A 23,438-nucleotide genomic window follows, 5' to 3' on the forward strand; every position below is an offset into this window, starting at 1 on the left:
TAATGTTTTTAGATAAAATCAAATGTGATTCCGTTTAACCTATTATAAAATAATCCACGCCCGCAAAGGACAGCCATTTGATTTACTCTTCTTTGAACCTGGGGGAGGAGGTGATAGAGATAGAAATTGGTGTCCTCTTCATTCTGACACCCTGGAACAACACAACTAGCATTAAACAACTCTGGAAGTCTATCCAACCCGATTACTCTATTCTGGAACATTCTGTGACCTCCAAAAGGGCACTTTCTGTGCATAAGGCAGTGTTTATGTGGAAATAGGTGCTTATCCTCTATGCAGATTTATATGTGCGTAAAGTTAGACATTTACATGTGTAATGTTACCCAGACTGCGTGGAGGCATTTCCAGGGATAAGGTGGGGAGGGTCTTGCATTTATTTAAATACTTTTGATAATATATACATATGCATGTAAATGAAGTGTAAATACAGGTACATAAATTCCCTGGGTAATTTTCAAAATGGAAGCATTTGTGTACTTTCATTTTGAAAAAAGCACCAGTACCTTCACAGGAAAGGTGTGCATAGATTCACTTATAAAATTATCCTTTTATTGTGTGGCCAGTTACATAACCTTTCACGTACTGGCACACAGGTCACTGTAGATGTTATATTGTACTCTGGAGGCAGTGATGCATGAGACCTATTGATTTGGACAGTGTCTTTGGGAAGAACCACCCACTGTTGCAGAAGGAGAGGAAACGGTTTCCATGGAGTTCCGCATTTGGGTCTACCTGAGATCTGAACCCTTCCCTAGAGCTGGATGTCGAGTTCCTTCTGCATTATAGGAACGTAGAGAGTGATGGCAGATGGATCATAGGCCTATCTACTCCAGCCAACCACACCAACTGCATCTTCCTCAGAGAACAGATTTGGATATGTTTTAGAAAGAAGGATAGGTGTTTTCAGGACAGGATTAAGACATAGGCAGACTAAGCATGGGCCTAGGGTGCAAATGCTTAGGAGGGAGGGCCCCCCGAGATGTGTAATTGGCTTTCAAGATAGGCTTTTGCCCTGGTAAATCAGCTGCTGCAGGGGACCAGAAACACTGGTGCCTGCAGAGATCTGTCGTTTCTCACCCCACCCCCCCCTGTGCTTTGTCCTCCAGTCAGCAGGAGGGGTAGATGAGCAAAACGCCAGACCTGCTGCTTCCTCCTCTGCTGGTTTTCCAAGCAGGTGCTCATTTCTTGGAATTTTATCATGAATTTTTATTACAATGGGGAGTCCAACACCCTTGTTGGCCTAGGGCCCTCCAATGGGTTAATCCTGCCCTTGATATTTTTCAAATTTTAGCACCTCCATGGCCAGCTTTGCTCCCTGTCCACTCTTACTTTTTATAAGCTCCCAGCTCCATTTATTGTGCAGGATCCAGCTGCAGAGGGATGAGAGTTAGAAGTTTAAGATTGACGCAACATCTCAGGACAATGCAATAATAATTAGTACTGTGCACGAACCAGGTGAGTCTGCTGAGGGACTAGCTGTGTTTTATTGGCAGGATCTAACTTGTGTAAGGTTCTAGTTTCTGAAATAAACAAAATCCCTCCTGTAGGGTCTTGTAGAATTGAAAGGCAGGATCCTATCCTTCAGCCAGTTAGAAGGCCCCACTGGATGGTTGGATAAATCAGAGAATAGTCTTGATTGGTGTAAGAAGCCAATGGATAGGCATGGGAGACATCAGAAGTCTTCTGAATTGCAGGTGTAGTCAGTTGCCAGGATTGGACAGCTTAAAGTCTGCAGCATAAGAGAAAATGCAGGTTTATGTTAAATGCTAAATATTAAAGACAGGAAAACCATTGGACACTACACTTCCCCAATGCTAAAAGGAGAGAACATAGTCAAACTTTATCAGGAGGCACTAACTTGAAATCAAAACATGATTTTTTGTAGAAAGCTAAAAACATTTATGTTTAAGAAATCTTCTGGTATTCAAGTTTTATTATACTTATTGGTAATTAATCATTATTTTCCGTAGATCCTAGAAATGTCTTTATGATCAGAAATAATTTGAGAATTTGAGAAGTTTTATGTGTTTGTTGAGAATGGACGGGAGAGGAGGATGTTTTGGAAGGAGTGTGATTAAGCTTGCCTTAGCAAAATATCCTGAAAGATGTTGTACTCTGAAAAACTCTCTCACAAGGAGCTGCAGTGGGAATTGAACCCAGGTCGCCAGGATCAAAGCCTGCTTCACTAACCATTAGGGTTACATATATAGACTGATGTATAGAGCTTTTAAGTGAGCTGCTTTGCAGCTAGACTCACTGAAACTTAAGCTCAGCTGTAGGTTAAGCCTATACTGAACTCTCTTTTGTTCCCCTTCTGGCAAAGAGTTGCCTATGTGTGTCTTATTTATTTATTTATTTATTTGTAACGCTTATACCCCACGCTTTCCCGCTTATTAGCAGGTTCAGTGCGGCTTACGTACTATTTCAGGTTTACAAAGTGACATAGAATGGATACATCCGTAACATAGTGAATAAAGAGGTGGTCAATTGGATGTGGGTAAGTTAGTTGAGCAAGGTAGGAGGATGGTAAAGGTAGGGGGTGGGAGGAGGGTGTGTATTGGGAATAGTGTGATGTTTAGTAAGGAAGAGTGTATAGTGACTTAGAAAGGATAAATGGGGGAGAGTATTCCAGGTCTTCTCTAGGCATCTGGTACACTTTTTTCTGGGATTGGCTTTTTTTGATTTTGGATATTTTTTGTCTCTCCTTTGGGGTTTTGCATAGTTGTTAGTACACTAACCGTCAGGCTACTCCTCCATGCTAATGTTTACCATAGCTTAGCAAAATGGCCCCTAAATGTCTGTGAACTTCTGGAAGAGGAGGACTACACCCAAACATACTTTCTTGTAAAAGCTGTATCCACCAGACTCCTCTGGCTGCCAGCCACTGTGTTTCTTTGCTCTCTCACTGGGGAAGATGCCCGCTTCTGGGGTAGAAATGTCTTGCGGCTTTCTTGTTTGAAGGGACACGTATGAACAGCCCCCTGCTTCTACCCTATGGATAACTTTAGGGACAGCTACAATACCTGATTAATTTTGGCTTCCCTTCCGGGATCGCTTGGTGGGCAGCTTGCAGCTGCGGAAGGCAGAGGTCTCTCGCAGTTGCTGTCTGTGGTACTGAGACGGAGTGGTACAGGTAGCATCAGTGCGTGCATTGCTGGAATCCAGCCATCTGGAAAAAGCAAGCAAGTTTAATTGACTTCTGTCTTCCTTGGTAGTTGCTTTTTGTCAGCCCAAAGCAGCGAAAGCACAAAGAAGACTGGATAAGTGCTTCTTTACCTGCTGCAAAATGCCAGGGTAAACCATGAAGTACAGTTTTAAGTTAAATTTCAGGAGATAATAAATGGAGCCCTTCATTCCTTACCTGATAACATCTCACAGCAAGATTAAAACATCCTATTTATGCTTACTGGCCTGGTATTCAAAGGCAATTACCTAAATAATGGCAGCCATAACCCCCCCCCCCCCCCGCCCCAATATTCTATGTATGGTGCAAAAAAGATTGTGTGAGTAAATTTGGGGCGAGCACATTTTAATTGAGTAATGAGCCAATTAGCGCTGATAATTGGGCTAATTGGCAATAATTAGACTTAATGCGCACAACATCTTGCTGGGCGCTATTCTATAAAGATGTGCATGCAAATTCCTGTGTGTGGATCTGAAAATGGGGCGTGGCCATGGGAGGGGCATGGGCGAGTCATGAGTATTCCAAGAATCTGCGCGCACTGTTACAGAATTACGCGTGATCCGTGCCTAATTTAGGCGCAGGGATTTACACCAGTTGGTGTAAGTCTCACACCTAAAAGTCAGGTGCGGATCCCGGTGCTATTCTATATATGGTGCCCAACTCGAAGTGCCGTTTATAAAATAGCGCTCTCGCTCATTTTTTTCCGGTGTTGATTTTTTGGTGCCATATATAGAATTTGATTTTCAGTGCATACAGTTTCCCTAGCTGATACTATCTGTTAATTTTTAATTAACCCGTTACAGACCAACAGCAGCAGCAAACAGTAACTAATACACACTGCTCATGTTGGCCCCACAGTCTTCCCTCTGATGGAACTTCCTGTTTCTGCATAGGCGGGAATACATCAGAGGGAAGGCTGTGGGGCCAGTGTGAGCAGTATGTATCAGTCGCTGCTTGCTGCAGACGAAAATCTGTTATTTACAAGGTATGCAGGAGGGACAGTTGTTGGGAGTTTTTGGTTGGTAGGGCTTGGGGATCCCTGCCAGCCACACCACTAGTTGAGCCTGAGCCCAAAGTGACCAGAGAGAGAGAGATAAAAAAAATTGTTTTCCCTGTGACCCGGGTCGAGGTTCTTGCAGACCTGAGCTAGTAAAGGGCAATACCCAGGTTACATGTGTACAGGAACAAACTAATACCATCCTTACCCAGCCCACACATCTTTACTCCCCCTAGTACGTATTGGGGCTCATTTTCAAAGCACCTAGGTTACTATCCAGCTTATTTTTGAAAGAGAAAGACGCCCATATTTCGACCCAAATCGGGAGATGGGCGTCTTTCTCCCGTGTGCGACCAAATCGGTATAATCGAAAGCCGATTTTGGTCGTCTTCAACTGCACTCCTTCGCAGGAATGAACAAAGTTGACGGGGCGTGTCGGAGGCGTGGTGAAGGCGGGGCTGGGTTGTGGTTATCGGCCGAGGAGAGATGGGCGTCTTTAGTTGATAATCGAAACAAGAAGGGCGTTTTGGACGAGAATTTGGTCCGCTTTATTTGGACCCTTTTTTTCAGGTCCAAGTCCCAAAAAAGTTCCCCAACTGACCAGATGACCACCGGAGGGAATCGGGGATCACCTCCCCTGACTCCCCCAGTGGTCACTAACCCCCTCCCACCAAAAAAATCCCACTTTAAAAACTTTTTTTTCCAGCCTCTATGCCAGCCTCAAACGCTGTACCCACCTCCATGACAGCAGAATGTGTTCTATCCTGTGACAGCCTTTCCCTGGTTCTGATGTGGGTCTCGGGTGAGTGTGACACCTTTTCTGTTAAGGGCACTGCAGAGTCACATCAGCAATGCATTGTGGTGGGTGTAGGGTATTGGGCTCCGTGATTCAACTAGCTTGTGGCAAATGCTCACGATGTTGGTAGTTGGTAGGCTGTACTCCCATGGTGCTTTCCCCCTGCTTACTGGGTCAGAGTGTGCCCTGTTTTGTTTCCGGTAGTCCATGAGGTAGTGGCCATTTTTGTCAGCCAGTTTTAGATCCCTTTCACGTGTTAGCCACGTTACAGAACTTAGTTCTTCCCTTGAATGTTGCTGAAAGAGGGCATTGTACAGCATTCTGCCAGCTCTGACCTACTGCTAATCTCAGTACCAGGAAGACTCTTTGCCAGTGGGGCACAACCTCTGATCTGCAAATCTGCAGTTAACTGTGAGTAAATGTGCTTATTCAAATAAAGGACTTTTTCAAAAAGATTAGTCTTCAGGTGTCAGCTGGTGTGCCAAGGTTATACAGCAGCAACAAGTCCTAGAGGCCTGCGTGTATGCAGGTCCCTGGAGCACTTTTAGTGGGTACCACAGTACACTTCAGGCAGGCGGACCCAGGCCCATCCCCCCTGCCTGTAACACTTGTGCTGGTAAATGGGAGGCCTCCAAAACCCACTGTACCCACGTGTAGGTGCCCCATTCACCCCTAAGAGCTATGGTAGTGTTGTACATTTGTGGGTAGTGGGTTTTGGGGGAGGGGGGTTGGGGGCTCAGCACCCCTGGTAAGGGAGCTATGCGTGTGGGAGCGTTTTCTGAAGTCCACCGCACTGACCTCTAGGGTGTCCAGTTGGTGTCCTGGCATGTCACGGGGGGCGAGTGTACTACGAATCCTGGCCCATTCCATGACCAAATGGCTTGGATTGGGACGTTTTTGAGCTGGGCGTTTTTAGTTTCCATTATCGCTAAAAAAAACAAACGCCCAGCTCGGAAACGACTAAATCCATGGCATTTTGGTCCATACAAACCGTATTTTTGAAACGAAAGATGGACGCCCATTTTTTTCGAAAATACGGTCTGTCCCGCCCTTTCACGTAACCGTTCTCGGACATAGACTCCATGGAGATGGGCGTTTGCGTTCGATTATGCCCCTCCACATAACTTTGTAAGTCTAAGTGCTTTGAAAATACACCTCATTGTCAGAGGAGTGAATGTCCCTCACTTACTTGCGCAGAGGTGCCAGTGAACAGGAGCAATGCCAGGGGTTGCTGGACAAGGTGAGGTTCTCCAGTTTGGAATACGGGAAGTTGCCAGGCAGCTGACTGAGTCTGTTGTGCCCAATGTGTAAAGCTTTCAGAGTCGTTACTCCAGTGAATGCCTTGTCCGAGAACTGGAACAGAAAAAGAAATAGTGTCAGAGTGAATGGAGGAACTGAAAAGATGTTATGTCTCTGCCCATCCCCAGCAGAGCTGCCATAATTCTGCTCTAAAGCCAACCGTTCTCAGCTAAATTCAGATAACATAGTAACATAGTAGATGACGGCAGAAAAAGACCTGCAAGGTCCATCCAGTCTGCCCAACAAGATAACTCATATTTGCTACTTTTTGTGTATACCCTACTTTGATTTGTACCTGTGCTCTTCAGGGCACAGACCGTATAAGTCTGCCCAGCACTATCCCCGCCGCCCAACCACCAGCCCTGCCTCCCAACCACCGGCTCTGGCATAGACCGTACAAGTTTGGCCAGCACTATCCCTGCCTCCCAACCACCAGTCCCGCTTCCCACCACCGGCTCTGGCACAGACCATATAAGTCTGCCCATCACTATCCCCACCTCCCAACCACCAGCCCCGCCTCCCAACCACCGGCTCTGGCACAGACCGTATAAGTCTGCCCAGCACTATCTTCCATCTCTTGGCAAACAGGCACTAAACAAACAGCTACAGACAACTTGTGGTCGGGGGGGGGGGGGGGGGGGATCCCTTCATGCCACATATGTCAGAGATGAGGAATCCCCAGACCGCTTACATCAAGATTGGCATCAGGTGAAGGGATAGATACAGAGTGGGAACTGGAAGAGAGAGGCTTAACATGGAAAACCTTTTGTGGGTTTAGGTAACTTTGGAAAGTTAGTGCTGCACTGGCTGACCAGGAGCTCACACACCCCTCCTGTGGACCGTGCTCAGAAAACTGTGGACACCTTTCTTTGACTGGACTTTGACTTGGATGTCAGCCTGGTTTGGATTCCCTCTCCTGACACCTGTTTCTGCTCCTGGAGTTGTTTGTGGAAGTTCACAGCATTTGTGGAGTTTGGCAAAGCTCATTGAAATATCAAGTGGAAATTTCCACTGGCTGCAGAGTGGAGTCCTCCATGCAATTTCTCCTCTCCCACAGCTCTCAACTCTGTCAGTTTGCCTCATCTGCTCTGTTTTTTTTTTTTACCTTTCTCGGTTTTATTCTTTTCATTTCCCACTCTCAACAAAGGGATCTTATATGTTACACATTTGGAATGAGGGCCGTCTTCAGTTCATGCGTCTTTGATTTTGCAAAACTGTCTTTTCCCTTTCTCGGTCTTCAGCTGTCTCTGCTGCAGTCACAGCCTGGATGCTTTGGGTGGCCGTCTCAGTCTTCTGCCCACAGTCACACAATCAGACTAGACAGTCCCTAAGGTGCTTATCCACTGTCATGTTTTCATGTTCTCTGTCTTGATATTAGCTCCCTGCCCCCACCCAACACACACACACTTTAAATCCGAAGTTATACCTATAACAACATAGGAAAAACCTTCAAAAGCTAAGCTGCACATGTTTTTCTTGAAAATTTAAATATGTTGGAAAAAGAACGGCACATGATTTCCCCCTCCCCACCCCCAACCGAACTATTCAAAAACTAGTTGTGTTAGCCCTGTCAGAGTTTCAGTACTTCCAAGGCCCCTCTAACCATTCACTTGCTCACTCTTTGCTGTTCCCTTCTGTCTGGGTTTTATTATTATTATTATTACTAGTAAAAAAGGCCCGTTTCTGACCCAAATGAAACGGGTGCTAGCAAGGTTTTCCTCATTGAGCAGTTGCCTGTGAGGTGCGATGCCCCCCCCCCCCCCTCCCGGCACCATCCCACCCACGGCGATGCATCCGGCCGCAGCCATCCGACCCACCGTGCCCATCGCACCCACCTTCGCGTTGGTTTGGCGGCGGGGGACCCGGAACCCCGCCACCACAAGTCCTGTGTGCTGAGTACGGCGTCATTGTAGGCGTTGGTAGCTGTGCAGGGCGGAGTTCTGTGCGTCTGACGTCATGCACATGCAGGACGTCAGACGCACAGAAGCCCTGCCTCCACAGGCTAGGAACACCGAAGATGACGCCATAGTGAGCAGACAGGGCTTGTGCTGGCGGGGTTTCGGGTCCCCCGCCGGCAAAGCAACGCGAAGGTGGGTGTCTCAGGAGGGGGTTGTTGTGGGGGGGGGGGGTGCTGGAGGTCCTTGTGTTGAGCTGCAGCTTTAGGGGGGGGGGTCAACCGTTTGTTTAGGTGATTTTTTTCCCTGCCCTCGACGTCATGACGTTTGACGCGAGGGCGGGGCACGGGTCTGTGGGGTGGCTTCACCACCATGAATCCACGAACCGTTCTGGGAGACTGACTGACTTCAGTGACGTCAGTGTCCTCAGAACGTTGAGGTTGCTTTTTATTATAGTAGATTATTATTATTATTACATTTGTGCCCCGCGCTTTCCCACATAATGCAGGCTCAATGCGGTTTACATAGTAATTTGAAATACAAAGTTAATAGCATTTTAATAAAACAGTAGTAAAACAATGTAAAGTTGGGCTTAGTAGTGTATGATAAGTTGAGCTAGATAATATATGACTAGGATAAAAGAGGGTAGACAGGATAGGATAGTGTAATTTGGGAGAAAGGGTAAGGAGGGATGAAATTAAGGAGAGATGGAAAGAGAAGTATTCCTGGCTAAGGTTTGCGTCTGTTTCCAAACACACTATTTCTTGGGGATCAGCTAGGGCTGTGATTCCCAAATTCCTCATACTTGTAGGACCATGGAGGGAGACGGGACTTTTCCAGTTTTGAGGGGGGTCTCATTTGCACTTATTTCTGTGATCACTGAATCCCGCATGGTGAGTTGGGGGGAAACGGTTTGGGTAGTCCAGTGGCCTGCTACAGATCATTTTCTCTTTTGCTTTCCTCCTCTGCGTCTCACTTAGTTCAGTCTTTCTGCCTTTGATTGTATCTTTATTTTTTACATTGATTGTAAACCAGGGGCATAGCTAGGTGGGGCCACGGGAACCTGGGCCCCCGCAAATTTGATCCAGGCCCCTGGTTTTGCTGGCGGGGGTACCCAACCTCCACCAACTGAAGCTTTCTTGAGCGCCGGTCTCCGGCGCAGCCGCATTCACTGCCCTTCTCTTTCTTCTTGCTGACGTCCTATGCACGCTCGAGCATGCACAGGACATCAGCAAGAAGAAAGAGCAGGGCAGCGAACATGGCTGCGCCAGAGACCGGTACTCAAGAAGGCTTCAGCTGGCGAGGGTTGGGGATCCCCGCCAGCAAAGGTATTTGCTTTTGCGGCGGGGGGGGGGGGGAGCGACGAGGCGGTGAGAGGAAGCAGCGAGGAGGTGAGGGGGGGCAGGGCGGCAGACTAAAATGTGCCCCCCCCACCTTGGGCTGTGGCCCCCTCCCACCACAAGGTCTGGCTACACCCCTGTTGTCAACCACCAGCATATCAAGAAACTGGATAAAGAATATTAAGCAGTTCAAAGCAGATACAGAGAAATGCACGGAAGACCCAAACGCTGAGCAGAGTTTTCTAACCCTGGGGCTTTAGCGCAAGGTCTGAGGAGGGGGGGAAATGGCAGTTCATTCTTCTACGGTCAGCGTGGGTGAGGAACTTCATACCTTTCTTCTCTTTATTGCGAGCACACCGGACCCATAACATTATTTCGGATTCTTTGAAGAGAATAGGTCGGAAAAAAGGCTGGGCTGAGGTGCTGAGGGGAAGGTGTGCTGCTGGGAAATGTGCAGAAGTCTCATGTTTCTTCACCAAACAGCATTCCAGCACATTCCCCAAATATATATGAATGCAGCTGCCCCTGAGCTGATAAAATTTAGTATTGCAAAACTTGTATGGGCACTTGGGATTGGGTGTCTGCACATCTGTGCATGTGCTGGAATGCTGTCGGTGCATACAAGTTCTGCAACACCCGCATTTTTGCACAGAATATTTTTATTTATTTATTGGGATTTATTATCTGCCTTTATGAAGAGATTCACCCAAGGCGGCGTACAGCAGATGCAGTTTAACGTCAAACTCTCAAAAAAGATATAAAGGAATTGGAGAAGGTGCAGGGAAGGGCGACGAAAATGATCAAAGGGATGGGACGACTACCTTATGAGGAGAGGTTAAGATGGCTAGGACTCTTTAGCCTGGAGAAAAGGCAGCTGAGGGGTGATATGATAGTGGTCTACAAAATAATGAGTGGGGTAGAGCGGACAGATGTGAAGCGTTTGTTTACACTGTCTAACAATAATAGAACCAGGTGACACAAGATGAAATTAGAATGTGGTAGGTTTAAAACAAATTGGAGAAAGTTTTTCTTTACTCAGCGCGTAGTTAGACTCTGGAACTCATTGCTGGAGAAGGTAGTGACGGCAGCTGGCCTTGCTGAGTTTAAAGGGGGTCTGGACAGATTCCTGAAGGAAAAGTCCATTGATCGTTATTAAATTTTGGGGTTTTTGCCAGGTTCTTGGGGCCTGGATTGGCCGCTGTCGGAGACAGAGTGCTGGGCTTGATGGACCTTTGGTCTTTTCCCAGCGTGGCTGTGCTTATGTACTTATGAACTTACAATTTTGTTAACAGCATAACAATGGTAAAATGTACAAGTATAAATATAAATACCATGAAAGAGGAAAACTTAAAAACAGCTAATTGAAACCGAATAAGATGACTACCATGAAACAGGATGAAAAATATACACATTTAACCGTACTGAAATTCAAACAACGGAGATATAATATGATGTCAGCATAATACTAAGGGCGACACGGGATGGTGTCATTAATTTCATGCCTAACAGTTTGAGTACTTCCCGACCATACCACGAACAGCCCGACCTCTACAAGTTAATACAGCCTGGTGCTGAAGATCAAGAGATAAGTGAAGGACACTTACAAAACTACCTCACCAACCCACCCAGTTATTAAAGTCCACCTTCTATACAATCCTGCTTAACACCTTCCTTCTCTCTTCCCTTACTTAATCTTTTTACATTACTAATTGTATTTGACATCCTGGAATGACTATGTCATAACAAAACTCTGTAAGCCACATTGAGCCTGCAAATAGGTGGGAAAATGTGGGATACAAATGCAATAAATAAATAAAAATTAACGCTATTAAGCTAAGTTTTCAACTTGCAGATAGTGATGCATTTTACAACTTTAACTATGTGATAGCAGTGCCAGAAGAGTTAAGGGTTGAGGCCTGATGACATGGTGCTTTTGGGGTAAGGTGTCTCACTTTGTTAATTCATAGTATGAGTGAAGGAGAAGGAGAGTTTTTTTTATACCGTTCGTTTTTCTCATATATTCATGAGTTTTTCCCTCCCTTTTTCTCTTTCACTGGAACCAATGATATTACTCTACTCCTTAATATAATAGTGGATTTTGCAATATTTGCAGTGTCTTCCCTATTAGGAGCTTTGAGGTTCCCGGTTGGTTCATTTGCAAACAAGGATCTTTGAGATTTCTTCCTTGAATTACAAGGAGAGACACCTGCAAAACTTTAGTTTTAAACTCTTTTTGAGATTTAGAATTTAGATCGATATTGTTTGAAATTCCCCGTTTAAGTATAGAGCATAATACTAATGAAATATCTAATAAGCGTACGTTAGAACATTCAAATAACATAGCTACGATACTAATGCTTTTCTACAATACAGCTTACTATATAGCTGAGGGGCCAAGTGCAGATCTATAGATGGGGACAAGATGTGTAGTACAGAGTCAGCTGGAATAAATAGATGGTTGACCAACTCAAGGCTAGTCAGTCACCCTATGTATTAAAGGCTTGGGGAGAAGAGCCAGGCTTTCACCTGCTTCCAGAGCATGGGGGCTACTCCTGAGAAGGCTCGCTGGCCAGATCCAAAGGTCTCTATTCTATCTTCATCCTTCTCGATCTCTCTGCTGCTTTTGACACTATTGATCACCTCCTACTCCTTTGTACTCTGCCCTCACTTGGATTTCAGGGCTCTGTTCTTTCCTGGTTTTCTTCTTATCTCTCCTCTGGTGGATCTTCCTCCACTTCTATCCCACTTTCAGTTGGCGTACTTTAGGGCTGTGTCTTGGGACCTCTTATTTTCTCTGTCTATACTTCTTCCCTTGCTGCTCTGATCTCCTTCCATGGTTTTCAGTATCACCTTTATACTGTTGATTCCCAGATCTACCTTTCCACACCAGAAATTTCAGTAGGAATCCAGGCCCAAGTTTCAGCCTGGCTGTCTGACATTGCTGCCTGGATGTCTCACTGCCATCTGAAACTAAACATGACCAAGACTGAGCTTCTTATCTTTCCTCCTAAACCCACCTATTCCTCCATTCTCTATCCTTTTTTTTTTGTTACATTTGTACCCCGCGCTTTCCCACTCATGGCAGGCTCAATGCGGCTTACACAGGGCAATGGAGGGTTAAGTGACTTGCCCAGAGTCACAAGGAGCTGCCTGTGCCTGAAGTGGGAATTGAACTCAGTTCCCCAGTTCCCCAGGACCAGGGTCCACCACCCTATCCATCTTTGTGGATAACACTCTCATCCTTTCTGTCTCATCAGCTCGTAACCTTGGGGTCATCTTTTACTCCTCTCTCTCTCTCTCTCTCTCGTTCTCTGCACATAGATTGATAAAACCTGTCATTTCTTTCTCTACAGTATCACCAAACTTTGTCCCTTCCTTTCTAAGCACACTACCAAAACTCTTATTCACATTCTTATCACCTCTCAGACTATTGCAACTTGCTTCTCACAGGTCTTCCATTAAGCCATCTCTCTCCCCTTCAACCTGTTCAAAATTCTGCTGCACGACTTATATTCTGCCAATGTCGCTATGCTCATATTAGTCCTCTTCTCAAGTCACTTCATTGGCTCCCTATCTGTTTCCGCATACAGTTCAAACTCCTCTTATTGACTTACAAGTGCATTCACTCTGCAGCTCCTCAGTACTTCTCCACTCTTATCTCTCCTTACAGTCCTCCTTGGGAACTCCGTTCATTGGAATCTCTTTTATCTGTACCCTTCTCTTCCACTGCCAAATCCAGACTCCGTTCCTTTTATCTTGCTGCACCATATGCCTGGAATACACTTCCTGAGCCAGTACGTCAAGCTCCATCTCTGGCTGTCTTCAGATCTAGGCTAAAAGCTCACCTTTTTGATGCTGCTTTTAACTCCTAATCCCTATTCATTTTTCCACTACCCATGTCTCTTTTATCATTCCCACCTTAAGTAATTCCCTTATTCCTTATTTTTCCTGTTTGTCTGTCCTGATTAGATTGTAAGCTCTATCAAGCAGGAACTGTCTCTTCATTTCAAGTGTACAGTGTTGCGTACGTCTAGTAGCACTATAGAAATGATAAGTAGTAGTATCACATCATACAATTTCTTTTGATGAGGGTACAGATTGTGATGATCCTTGAGAGGACCTTAGCGGTCTTAAATGTGTGTAAAGTATTCCCTGGCCCATATTGTCTATGGGGATCCCGTAGGGACGGAAGCAGTTCTGCGGGGATCCCATGGGGACGGAAGCAGTTCCTGTGGGGTTCCCGTGAAGATGGTAGCAGTTCCTGTGGGTTTCCCGTGTGGAGAGAAGCAGTTCCTGTGGGGTTCCCGTGGGGATGGAAGCAGTTCCTGTGGGGTTCCCGTGAAGATGGTAGCAGTTCCTGTGGGTTTCCCGTGGGGACAGAAGCAGTTCCTGTGGGGTTCCCGTGGGGACGGAAGCAGTTCTGTGGGGTTGCCGTGGGGACGGAAGCAGTTCTACGGGGTTGCCGTGGGGACGAAAGCAGTTCCTGCGGGGTTCCCGTGGGGACGGAAGCAGTTCCTGTGGGGTTCCCGTGGAAGTGTATGCTGCACTTGCGCCAGCCTCTCATCTACCGAGTACCAGGTTATTTGAGTGCTGTCTCCTCCTCCTCCTTGCTTTAACAGCACAGATGTGGAAAGTCTCCATTAAGGAGGTGGTAGCGATACAAATGGTGATGAAATTCAAAAAGGCATGGGATGAACACAGAGGATCTCTATTTAGAAAATGGAAGTTATAAAAAACCTAAACTTAAATGGCTGCATATGTGTGGATGTGTCGTGTGACACTTAGATGGTGACTGTGGTGTGAAACTAGGGCCGATACCGGGAGACCTGTACGGTCTGTGTCTCATATATGGCAATTTGGTTTAGGATGGGCTGGAAAGGGTTTAGACAGCAACTTTAGTGGCTGGAACATGAGGACAATGCTGGACAGACTTTTACGGTCTGTGTCCCGCAAATGAGAAGATGAATAGGCTGAAGTGGGCTTTGAGGGCAACTCCAGGAGTTGGAACATAAGGATAGGGCCAGGCGGACTTCTATGGTCGATGTCCAAGAAACACCAGAGGAAGACCATAATCAAGTATATAATATTATTATTATTTGTTACATTTGTATCCCACATTTCCCACCTTTTTGCAGGCTCAATGTGGCTTACATATTACCGTTATCGGCGTTATCACATTCATTGTTGATTTAATCATGAATTGATAATGATTGTGACTATTGGGCAGACTGGATGGACCAATCTGGTTTTTATCTGCTGTCATTTACAATGTTACTATTAATCCTCTCTGCTCCCGGGCTGATGCGCAGACCTCAGCTCTGATATAGGCACGAGCATCAGATGTCACTTGACCTACCGGCACATGCATGTGGTGATCTCTTAGCACACAGTGCCAGTGAATCAGAGAAATCTTACATGTGCGCACCAGAGTGTTCCAACTTCCAACTTCTATTCCTTCCTTGCCTGCAGTGCTGCGGCTCAAACTCAGAGACTGAGAGAGCCGACAGGAATTTTTTTTATGTAGCATTAAATTCTTGTGGGACTGGGTAAGGACAGGTTAAATTCTGGTGGGGACGGGTATGATTCCCTGCGGGGACGGATGGGGACTGGTTGGATTCCAGTGGGGATGGGCGGGGGCAGGTTGGATTTCTGTCCCCGTGCAACTCTCTACTGGGAAGCTGTGCCCTGAGCAGTAGCACATAGAGTTGAAGGATGACGTTGAAAACCCCATTGGTAATTTTGAATATTGCTACTTCAAAGAAAAAAAAAATTCTTTTTCTCTAAAGATTTCGTAGCCTGGACTTTGCAGTGTTGGAAGTTGCCTGGTGTTTCCACAGGGTCTGTGGTGTTGATGTTGAAACTGATTGCATCAGCTCTTTACGTATAAATGATACCACATCTGAATACGAGTGTTAGGTTTCTCATCAGGCAGGCCAAGCAGAGCAGTGTCTACCCCTGGAGGCAGTAGGGTAATTGGGATCTGGGCTTCAGTCTTGACCTCTGTTCGGGAGCAGCATGGGCTGGAACACATAAACTTGAATAGTCAGAGTAAGCAAGTACAAGAGGGAATAGGCTTAGGAGTAATCTAAGGAAGTATTATTTCACAGAAAGAGTGTTGGAGGCGTGGAATGGCCTTCCGGTGGAGGTTGTGGAGTCCAGAATTCCATGTGGAGTCCATGTTCCAGAATTTAAAAAGGCATGGGATAAGCATGTGGGATCACTTAGGAACAGGAAGAATTAGGGGTTACAGAGGATGGGCAGACTGGATGGGTCATATGGCTTTTATCCGCGGTCATGTTTCTATCACAGGTTGGAGGTCAGGAGCAGTGAAGGCCAGAGGTTGGCCCTTTTCAGCCTTAACACTAAATCTGACCTGCTTTCCTATTCCCTAATGTGGCACTGAGTCTGTAGCCTACCTAGGGCGGGGCAGTGGGGGAGGTCCGACCTGGGTGCCGGCAGCGAGGAGGTGCGTGGAGCAGGCGTGTGCTGTCGGCCCTGCCAGTCCCCTGCCCCAGAACAGAAAGTTGACATCCGAGGGGGCAGGGGACCAGCATAGCCAAGAGCGTGCACCTGTTCCACCGCACCCCCTTGCTTGGAGGAGGAGTGTGTGCGTTGCTTGGGGGGGCGGGTTGCACTGCCACACTTCGCCTGGGTGGGGGGGGGGGAGTGTGCTGCTGTACTGAGTGATCACTGTTACTGCTGATATGGTCACTCATAGCTTTGGTATGCTTGATTTCTTAGTACAACACTATAATCCTAACTTAGATACACTACATCTCCCAGTATTATGCATGCCGTACTGAGAAGTGTTCCACGGTGTTTTGGAGTAGTGGGGGGGGGGGGGGTGTATTTTGCTGCTTCAAATAGCCACTTGGAGTTAAAGCTGTAAATACGATTCCCCTGTGGGCTGTCCCTTCTGTGTTTAGCTGTTTTTTTGAAAGCTTCTCTACCATCAACTGTAGAAACAGGGGCGTCTTTGTCGACTAGAGTAGGAGGGAGACCTCATCAATAAACAAACCCTCCCTTCATAAAGTGTTTGAAAAAAATGTTAGTGTTATGCGTGAGGGAGACAGTTTCTGGGTGCGTATATGTGTTTCCGTGTGTATGCCACTGGAAGCCCACGTCTGTGTAGATTCTCCAGGTGGAGGGGTTCAGGTACGGATGTTGACAGTTCGCAGCGTATTTTACAAATGGGTCACTTGAACACGGATTTTAGTTTCAACATTGCAAATCTTTATAGCTGACAAGCTTACCTCAATAATCACTTACAACCCAAATGACAGGCTTTATATTTTCCCTGGTGTCTATATTTCTGGAAAAACGTGGAGGAAAAGACTTCAGTTTCTTATCAACACCTTATAAGTCTCATAAGTCTGAAAAACCTCCACCTCCTTTGCTTAATTATTATTTATCTTCTTTTTCTTTTAAGTCCAATCTCTCCTAGATTTAAATACCATTTACAATCCCCCTGATATTCAGCGCTGTTTAACCGGCCAGAACGGCTGCTGACTGGTTAAATAGCGCTTAACTGGCTTTCTGCCGATATTCAGTGGGGGATAACTGGCTATCCCCTACTGAATAACTCTGGTTAGTGGCTAGCAGAGACCAGTTATATCGCCTGATATAACCAGCTAGCCACCTTTTTTAAAAGCCAGTTCAGGAGCCATATTTGGCCGCATGAAGAGGTGGGGGATATCTTTTGCCAGTTTAAAGATAACCGGTTTAGTCTGAATATTGGCTTAGCCTGTTATCTTTAAAATGAATATTCAATGCCAGTAACTGGAAACAGCAGAACCCTCATCCACACCCTTTTCACCTCTCGTTTAGACTACTTCAATCTCACCTCTCCCCTCTCCAGTCGCTTCAAAACTCTGCTGCCCGTCTCGTCTTCCGCCAGGGTCACTTTACTCATACTACCCCTCTCCTCAAGTCGCTTCACTGGCTCCCTATCCGTTTTCGCATCCTGTTCAAACTTCTTCTACTAACCTATAAATGTACTCACCCTGCTGCTCCCCAGTATCTCTCCACACTCGTCCTTCCCTACACCCCTTCCCGTGCACTCCACTCCATGGATAAATCCTTCTTATCTGTTCCCTTCTCCACTACTGCCAACTCCAGACTTCGCGCCTTCTGTCTCGCTGCACCCTAAGCCTGGAATAAACTTCCTGAGCCCCTACGTCTTGCCCCATCCTTGGCCACCTTTAAATCTAGACTGAAAGCCCACCTCTTTAACATTGCTTTTGACTCGTAACCACTTGTAACCACTCGCCTCCACCTACCCTCCTCTCTTCCTTCCGGTTCACATTAATTGATTTGATTTGCTTACTTTATTTATTTTTGTCTATTAGATTGTAAGCTCTTTGAGCAGGGACTGTCTTTCTTCTATGTTTGTGCAGCACTGCGTACGCCTTGTAGCGCTATAGAAATGCTAAATAGTAGTAGTAGTACTATTTCAGCAGTACTCCACTCGGCATTTTCTGACTGCACTTTATACAGTTCGTCTATCCTGCACTGCACCAATCACTAGTCTTTCTAAAGACTCGATTTGGTATGTACTTTCACGCATTCTCTTTATTTATTTGTTGCATTTGTATCCCACATTTTCCCACCATTTCGCAGGCTCAATGTGGCTTACAGTGTGCCGTGGTGGCGGCCGCCATTTCCGGCATGAGAAATACAATGTGGAGTTCCATTAAGTACATAAATGAGTGACTTATAATCAGTTCATTTCTGGCGTGAGAGATTAGTTGATGAAGCGTTGGTGTTCATTATTTACAGAGTGGTTTAAGCAGTCAGGTATAGAGAGTTCGGTTTTGTCTAGTTCTGGAAGAGTTTCATTGTTTGGAGTTTAGGAGGGATCATTGTGGCATGCCTTGCTGAACAGGTTGGTTTTTAGTAATTTTCGGAAGATTGTTAAGTCGTGCGTTGTTTTTATGACATTTGGTAGAGCGTTCCAGAGTTGCGTGCTAATGTAGGAAAAGGAGGATGCATATGTTGATTTGTATTTAAGTCCCGTACAGCTGGTATGTATGTATGATTTGGTATGCACTTTCACGCATTCTCCTTTCAGTTTTATGATCAAAGTGACCGTTATACACAGACTCCTGAGGCAGGCATTGTTGCTGAAAGACGGTGTCGTGTCGAGACTCATGTGTTATTAAAAGATATTTGTTTACATCACGTCTCCTTGGCTTTTCGGAAGTGTCCCGTTGATCACACTACTCCTCAGTTGCTGCATTGAATATCCGGGCTCAGTGCCAACCGCGGGATTTAGCCGGTCTTAACTCCTCTGTGGTCTGAATATCGGCCCCAAGGTCCTTATACTAAATTTAATCACAGCGGTAACGTAACTTTTTTGTCGGCACTGCTCTATGGAGCCTCTCCGTTTCACATAGCTGCTTCTTCAGGAGCCGCTTTAAACCTTCTGCCAGCGCTAAGTTTTCTCAGTCTTTTTCTACAAGTGTCACTGCTACTTTTTTTGATCTCCACTTGAACATGGAACCAGTTGCAAGGGAAATGTGCATGTACTGTGGGAGCAGTCAGGGTCAGGCCTAGGCAAGATGCCGCCTGAGGTGGAGCTTGCATGCTGCCCTTCCCCCCGGGCTGAGATGCTGCCCCCCCCCCCAGTGTTTTACCTGGTCGTGGTGACTTTCCAAACCCGGCAGCGGCAGCGATTCCCATACGCTGCCCTGTCGCTGCTGGCACCCGCCTCTTCCCTTTACTGCGGCTGCCTGAGCGAAACAGGAAGTTACTTCAGGTAGCTGCAGAAAAGGAAGAGGCGGGTGCTGATGGCAGGAAGCGCTGCCGGGTTTGGAAAGTCACCATGACCAGGTAAAATGCCAGTAAAAGGCCGCAAAGCCCCCCACCCCCAGATGCTATTCCTAAAGAGAGCTGCCTGAGGCCCCTGCCTCAGGTGGCCTAATGGTCGGGCCGCCCCTGGGAGCAGTCATTCTATGCAATGCTATGCTATATGATTCTTATATTCCACTAAGTTCAAAAGAGATTCTAAGTGGATTAGAAACATTGAGTCCTTCTTCAGCAGAATTTACAATTGCATATCTGATACATTGAAACTAAATACAGGAAGCCAATGTAGCTCCTTCAACAGTGGGGATGCTCTTTGATACGTATTAGTAAACTGTTTGTAAAGGAAAGATGAATCCTGGCCCTTGAAACGAAAAGGCTGTGTTTTTAGAAAAGGCAGCTTTAGCAAAAGATTTTCAAGCAACTAGAGTAAGGTAGAGACCTCATCAATAAACAAACTCTCCCTTCAGATTTTAAAGCCACAGACCAGAGCAGCGTCATTTATGGCACTATCCTGGAAATTCTCTATAGTGTGACCAGTGGCGTAGCTACGTGGGGCCACGGGGGCCTGGGCCCCTGTAGATTTGGCCCTGGACCCCCCTGCCGATGACTCTCTCGACCCCCCTCCTGCTGCCAACCCTCCCCCGCCACCGCCGTGGGCTACCTTTGCTGGTGGGGGACCCCAACCCCCGCCAGCCGTGGTCCTCTTCTTCCGTTGCAAGGCTTTGTTCTGTTTCTGTGAGTCTGACGTCCTGCACGCCAGCAGAAGTAGGCAACGGTGGCGGTGGGGGAGGGTTGGCGGCGGGAGGGGGGTCGAGGGGGTCGTCGGCAGTGGGGGGCAAAGTTGTTGTTGATGGTGGCGGGGGGGGGGGGGGGATCGGCAATGGCGGGGGGGGGGGGGGGGGGGGCTAAAATGTGCCCCCTCACCTTGGGCTCTGGACCCCCCTCCCGCCGGTCTGGCTACGCCCCTGAGTGTGTCTAGAGTTGCATAGGCAAATCTGGGCATATTCTGATTTGTGCAAGCAACTCAATTGGTTAAGAAGCCACTTAGCACTGGTAACTGTTAACAAGCAATTATCAGCACAAATTAGAATTTATGCACACTACTCGCTAAGCATGTTCTATAAAGTAGTCTGCGTAAATTCTACCGCGCAGATCTCAAAAGTGGGTGTGGCCATGGGAGGAGCATGGGCAGGTCACGGGCATTCCGAAAATGTATGCATGGTGTTATAGAATAACCCGTTCCACATAGCTTTTCATTGTTGTAAATGGTTTTGCCGAAATTTTAGTCATGTGGACAGCACTGTGCGCATTCTGTAAACCGCAACTACCTTTAGGCACAGTTTATAGAATATGAATATGCGTGTTTTCCGTCTGTGCCAATTTTTTGGTGCCAAATATGGAATCGGGCCCTGTATGTGGAAGAGCCAACACGCTTGGATTTTACAAAACTGCATGACCAATTTAGGGCTCATCCCAAAATCAAATTTGGGGGGATTTTTTTTTAGGTGGCTTTAAATGCCAGACACATTTTCCCCTCAATAAGTACTTAGCTCACCCCTCTGCTTGTCTGGGAGCAGGTATAAATGACAGTACTTAAATTTTTTGAAGCAGACATGTAGTTCCATTGCAAAGTAGAAAATGCATGTATCCATCTATGGTCTGCCCAAATCACAAAAGAAGGAAATGGAAAACACAACTTCAAGAGATCAATCCGATCCGGTACCTCTCCGACCACGAGATCAACCACATGGACTGCCTGGTGTACAGCAGACCCTTGATGAAGGCTTTTTTAAAAGCCGAAACACGGACCGTGTAGGGTCCTAATAAAGCTTTCCTGGAGCATCTCACCCTGTGTCTCGGATTGATCTCTTGAAGTTGTGTTTTCCACTTCCTTCTTTTGTTGAATTTTTGTGGAAACTGCGAACCCCTTTTGTTTCTGCGGCTGCCCAAATCACACCCAGAACACACCCCCTTCAAATCGATGCTTGCTGTCGGCATACCCGTGTTTTTCTAAGTTCACTACTTAAAAGTGTGAGTCCAGACACACATGTAAATAGGCTTTTTACGTGTGCGAATGGCACCTAACCCTTCTAGAGTGAACTCATTAGTCCCTTCCTCCCCCCCTGCCCTGTTTTTTAACCAGGGGCAGTAGATATTCTATTGTTCGGAGAGTCGGTAGACTGTTGCTCTGTTCCTGTGATGAATGAATTAGCAGGCAGCCCTTTAATGTGTCCCCTGTGATTGGATAAGCAAGCTGATTAATCATGGAGCTGCCACTTGTGAGGGGTGGTCTAGAAGTGCCCTGTTGTAAGTAGGTACTTACCTGCCTAATGAGATGCATCTGATGGTTGAAGCAGTCTTAGGGGCCCTTTTACTGAGCTGCGCAAAAAGTGGCCTGCGCTATGACTACCTTGTGGGTTTCCCCATGCACTGAGGCCACTTGAAGGGCAGCTGTAAAATGGCTGACTTTTCATTTCCTCAATTAATGGCCATGCACTAATTTCCAAATTAGCACGTGGCCATAAGCACGTGAGCCGTGTCCGACACCTATTAAGTAGGCGGAAAAGGCTCATGCACTAATCATGTGTTAACAGTCACGTGTATGGCAATGGAGGAGTGCGCCCTGCAGTAGTGCATTGTCCTGCATGCATTAGTGCTAGCCGCCGCTTAGTAAAAGGACCCTTTAGAATGTCGTGCTAGGGTACAGGATGGTGAGAATTGGCCTCTATAAAAAAAATAAACTTGACTTGAAGACTCTTCATGTTTGGATCAAAGTTTTCTTTAGGTACAGATCTTCAGATCTGGGTAAGGACTTGTAACTCTCGATAAAAAATTGATTCCAACCCATAGAGGAAGCAGAAATAAAACTTACCCGTTCAAGATCCATATTGTTCAAATAAAGTGACTCCATATAGCGTCCAAAACTCTGGAAGGCGTAGTCAGGGATGAACTTCACTGGATTGTGAGAGAGTTTCAGGTCTTCTACCACCCTCAGTTTGCTCATGGCTGTAACGGGGTAACTAGAGAGCTGGTTATTATCCAGATGGAATATAGCTAAGTTTTCAACCTCATCTAGTGAGCCAGGTTGAATGGTGGAGATGTCGTTGTTGGAGAGGTACAACCAACGCAAAACCTTGGCACCAGTGAATGTGCCGGACCTTATCTCTTTGATCTTATTGCTACTCAGCTGTAGAACGAAGAGGTTGACTAGTGGAGATAAAAGGCCCTTGGGTAGGTCAAGGATTTTATTGTGGTCCATGTACAGGTAGGTAAGTGCGGCCAAGTCACTGAAGGCTCCTTGCTTAATCACATTGATGTCGTTGTTGGACAGGTACAAATAGACTAGTTGCTTCAAACCCCGGAAGGCTCCTGTGGAGATCTCCTTTATCTTGCAGTGCTGGAGGTGCAGCGACACCAATCCTTTCATCTCTTTGAAGGAATTGGTGACCAGTTTGGGAAAGTTGTTTCTCTGCAGGTTCAGAAGTCGAGTCTGCTCGGATACTTTAGGGATCTTTCTAAGCCCGGCACTGTCACAGATGACATGCTGAAGGTCTCCCCCATGGCAGTGGCAGTTCTGGGGACATGCCTGCAAGAGGGTGTTGAGCCCTAGTAGCAGGCTGAGGCTCAGGAGGAGCGCTGTACGATCCATGACACCACTGAGCTCAGATCGGAGCAGCTGTGAGAGAAGGGGGGGGAGAGATGGAAAGTGTGCAGTAAGCTGAACACAGACCTATTTATAATGTTATTAAAAATCAAAATCCCTTTCCAAAACCACAAGCAGCAGCCAGACCCTTACGTGGAAGCAACTGATTTTGGGAACTCAGTGTGAAATTAACCCCCTCAGAACCAGAACAGGAAACAAGAGATGTAACTGCTGTATTTTAGAGGATGATTGCTAGGGAGAGAGACAAATGCAGGACCTGTACAGTCTTCTTGTTAGGAAATCTTAACTTAACCTCTGTACTTTTGAGTGGGAGCAGCAGGTCAGTAGTTTAAGAATCTCGAACGCGGTGATTGCTTTTAGAGGGCAAATTTCAAGGCCATTTCCTGCAGACATGGGTGATTTAAACATTGTCCACCCTACGTACAGGTAAAGATTCAT

At 46.4% G+C, this 23,438-nt stretch overlaps 2 protein-coding genes across 3 annotated transcripts in view; one reads left to right on the forward strand and one right to left on the reverse strand.

The window, feature by feature from the left end:
- The window catches only part of ACSF2 (acyl-CoA synthetase family member 2), a 138,294-nt gene that overhangs the window by 83,441 nt on the left and 31,415 nt on the right, over window positions 1–23,438 (forward strand). The gene's annotated exons all lie outside the window — the stretch shown is intronic.
- On the reverse strand, window positions 429–23,030 carry CHAD (chondroadherin). Of its 2 annotated transcripts, none has more exons than XM_030208353.1 (4): window positions 22,209–23,030; window positions 6,185–6,348; window positions 3,042–3,187; window positions 429–1,747 (listed from the first exon to the last, which is right to left on the reverse strand). In XM_030208353.1, the coding sequence occupies exons 1-3, from the start codon at window positions 22,983–22,985 to the stop codon at window positions 3,046–3,048; spliced, it is 1,083 nt and encodes a 360-aa protein (XP_030064213.1). In that variant the 5' UTR covers window positions 22,986–23,030; the 3' UTR covers window positions 429–1,747; window positions 3,042–3,045. The 2 variants fall into 2 exon arrangements, with proteins under 2 accessions (XP_030064213.1, XP_030064212.1); XM_030208352.1 differs by having other exon boundaries at window positions 429–1,753.

Source organism: Microcaecilia unicolor, chromosome 6, assembly GCF_901765095.1.
Source record: "Microcaecilia unicolor chromosome 6, aMicUni1.1, whole genome shotgun sequence".
Classification (NCBI taxonomy): domain Eukaryota; kingdom Metazoa; phylum Chordata; class Amphibia; order Gymnophiona; family Siphonopidae; genus Microcaecilia; species Microcaecilia unicolor.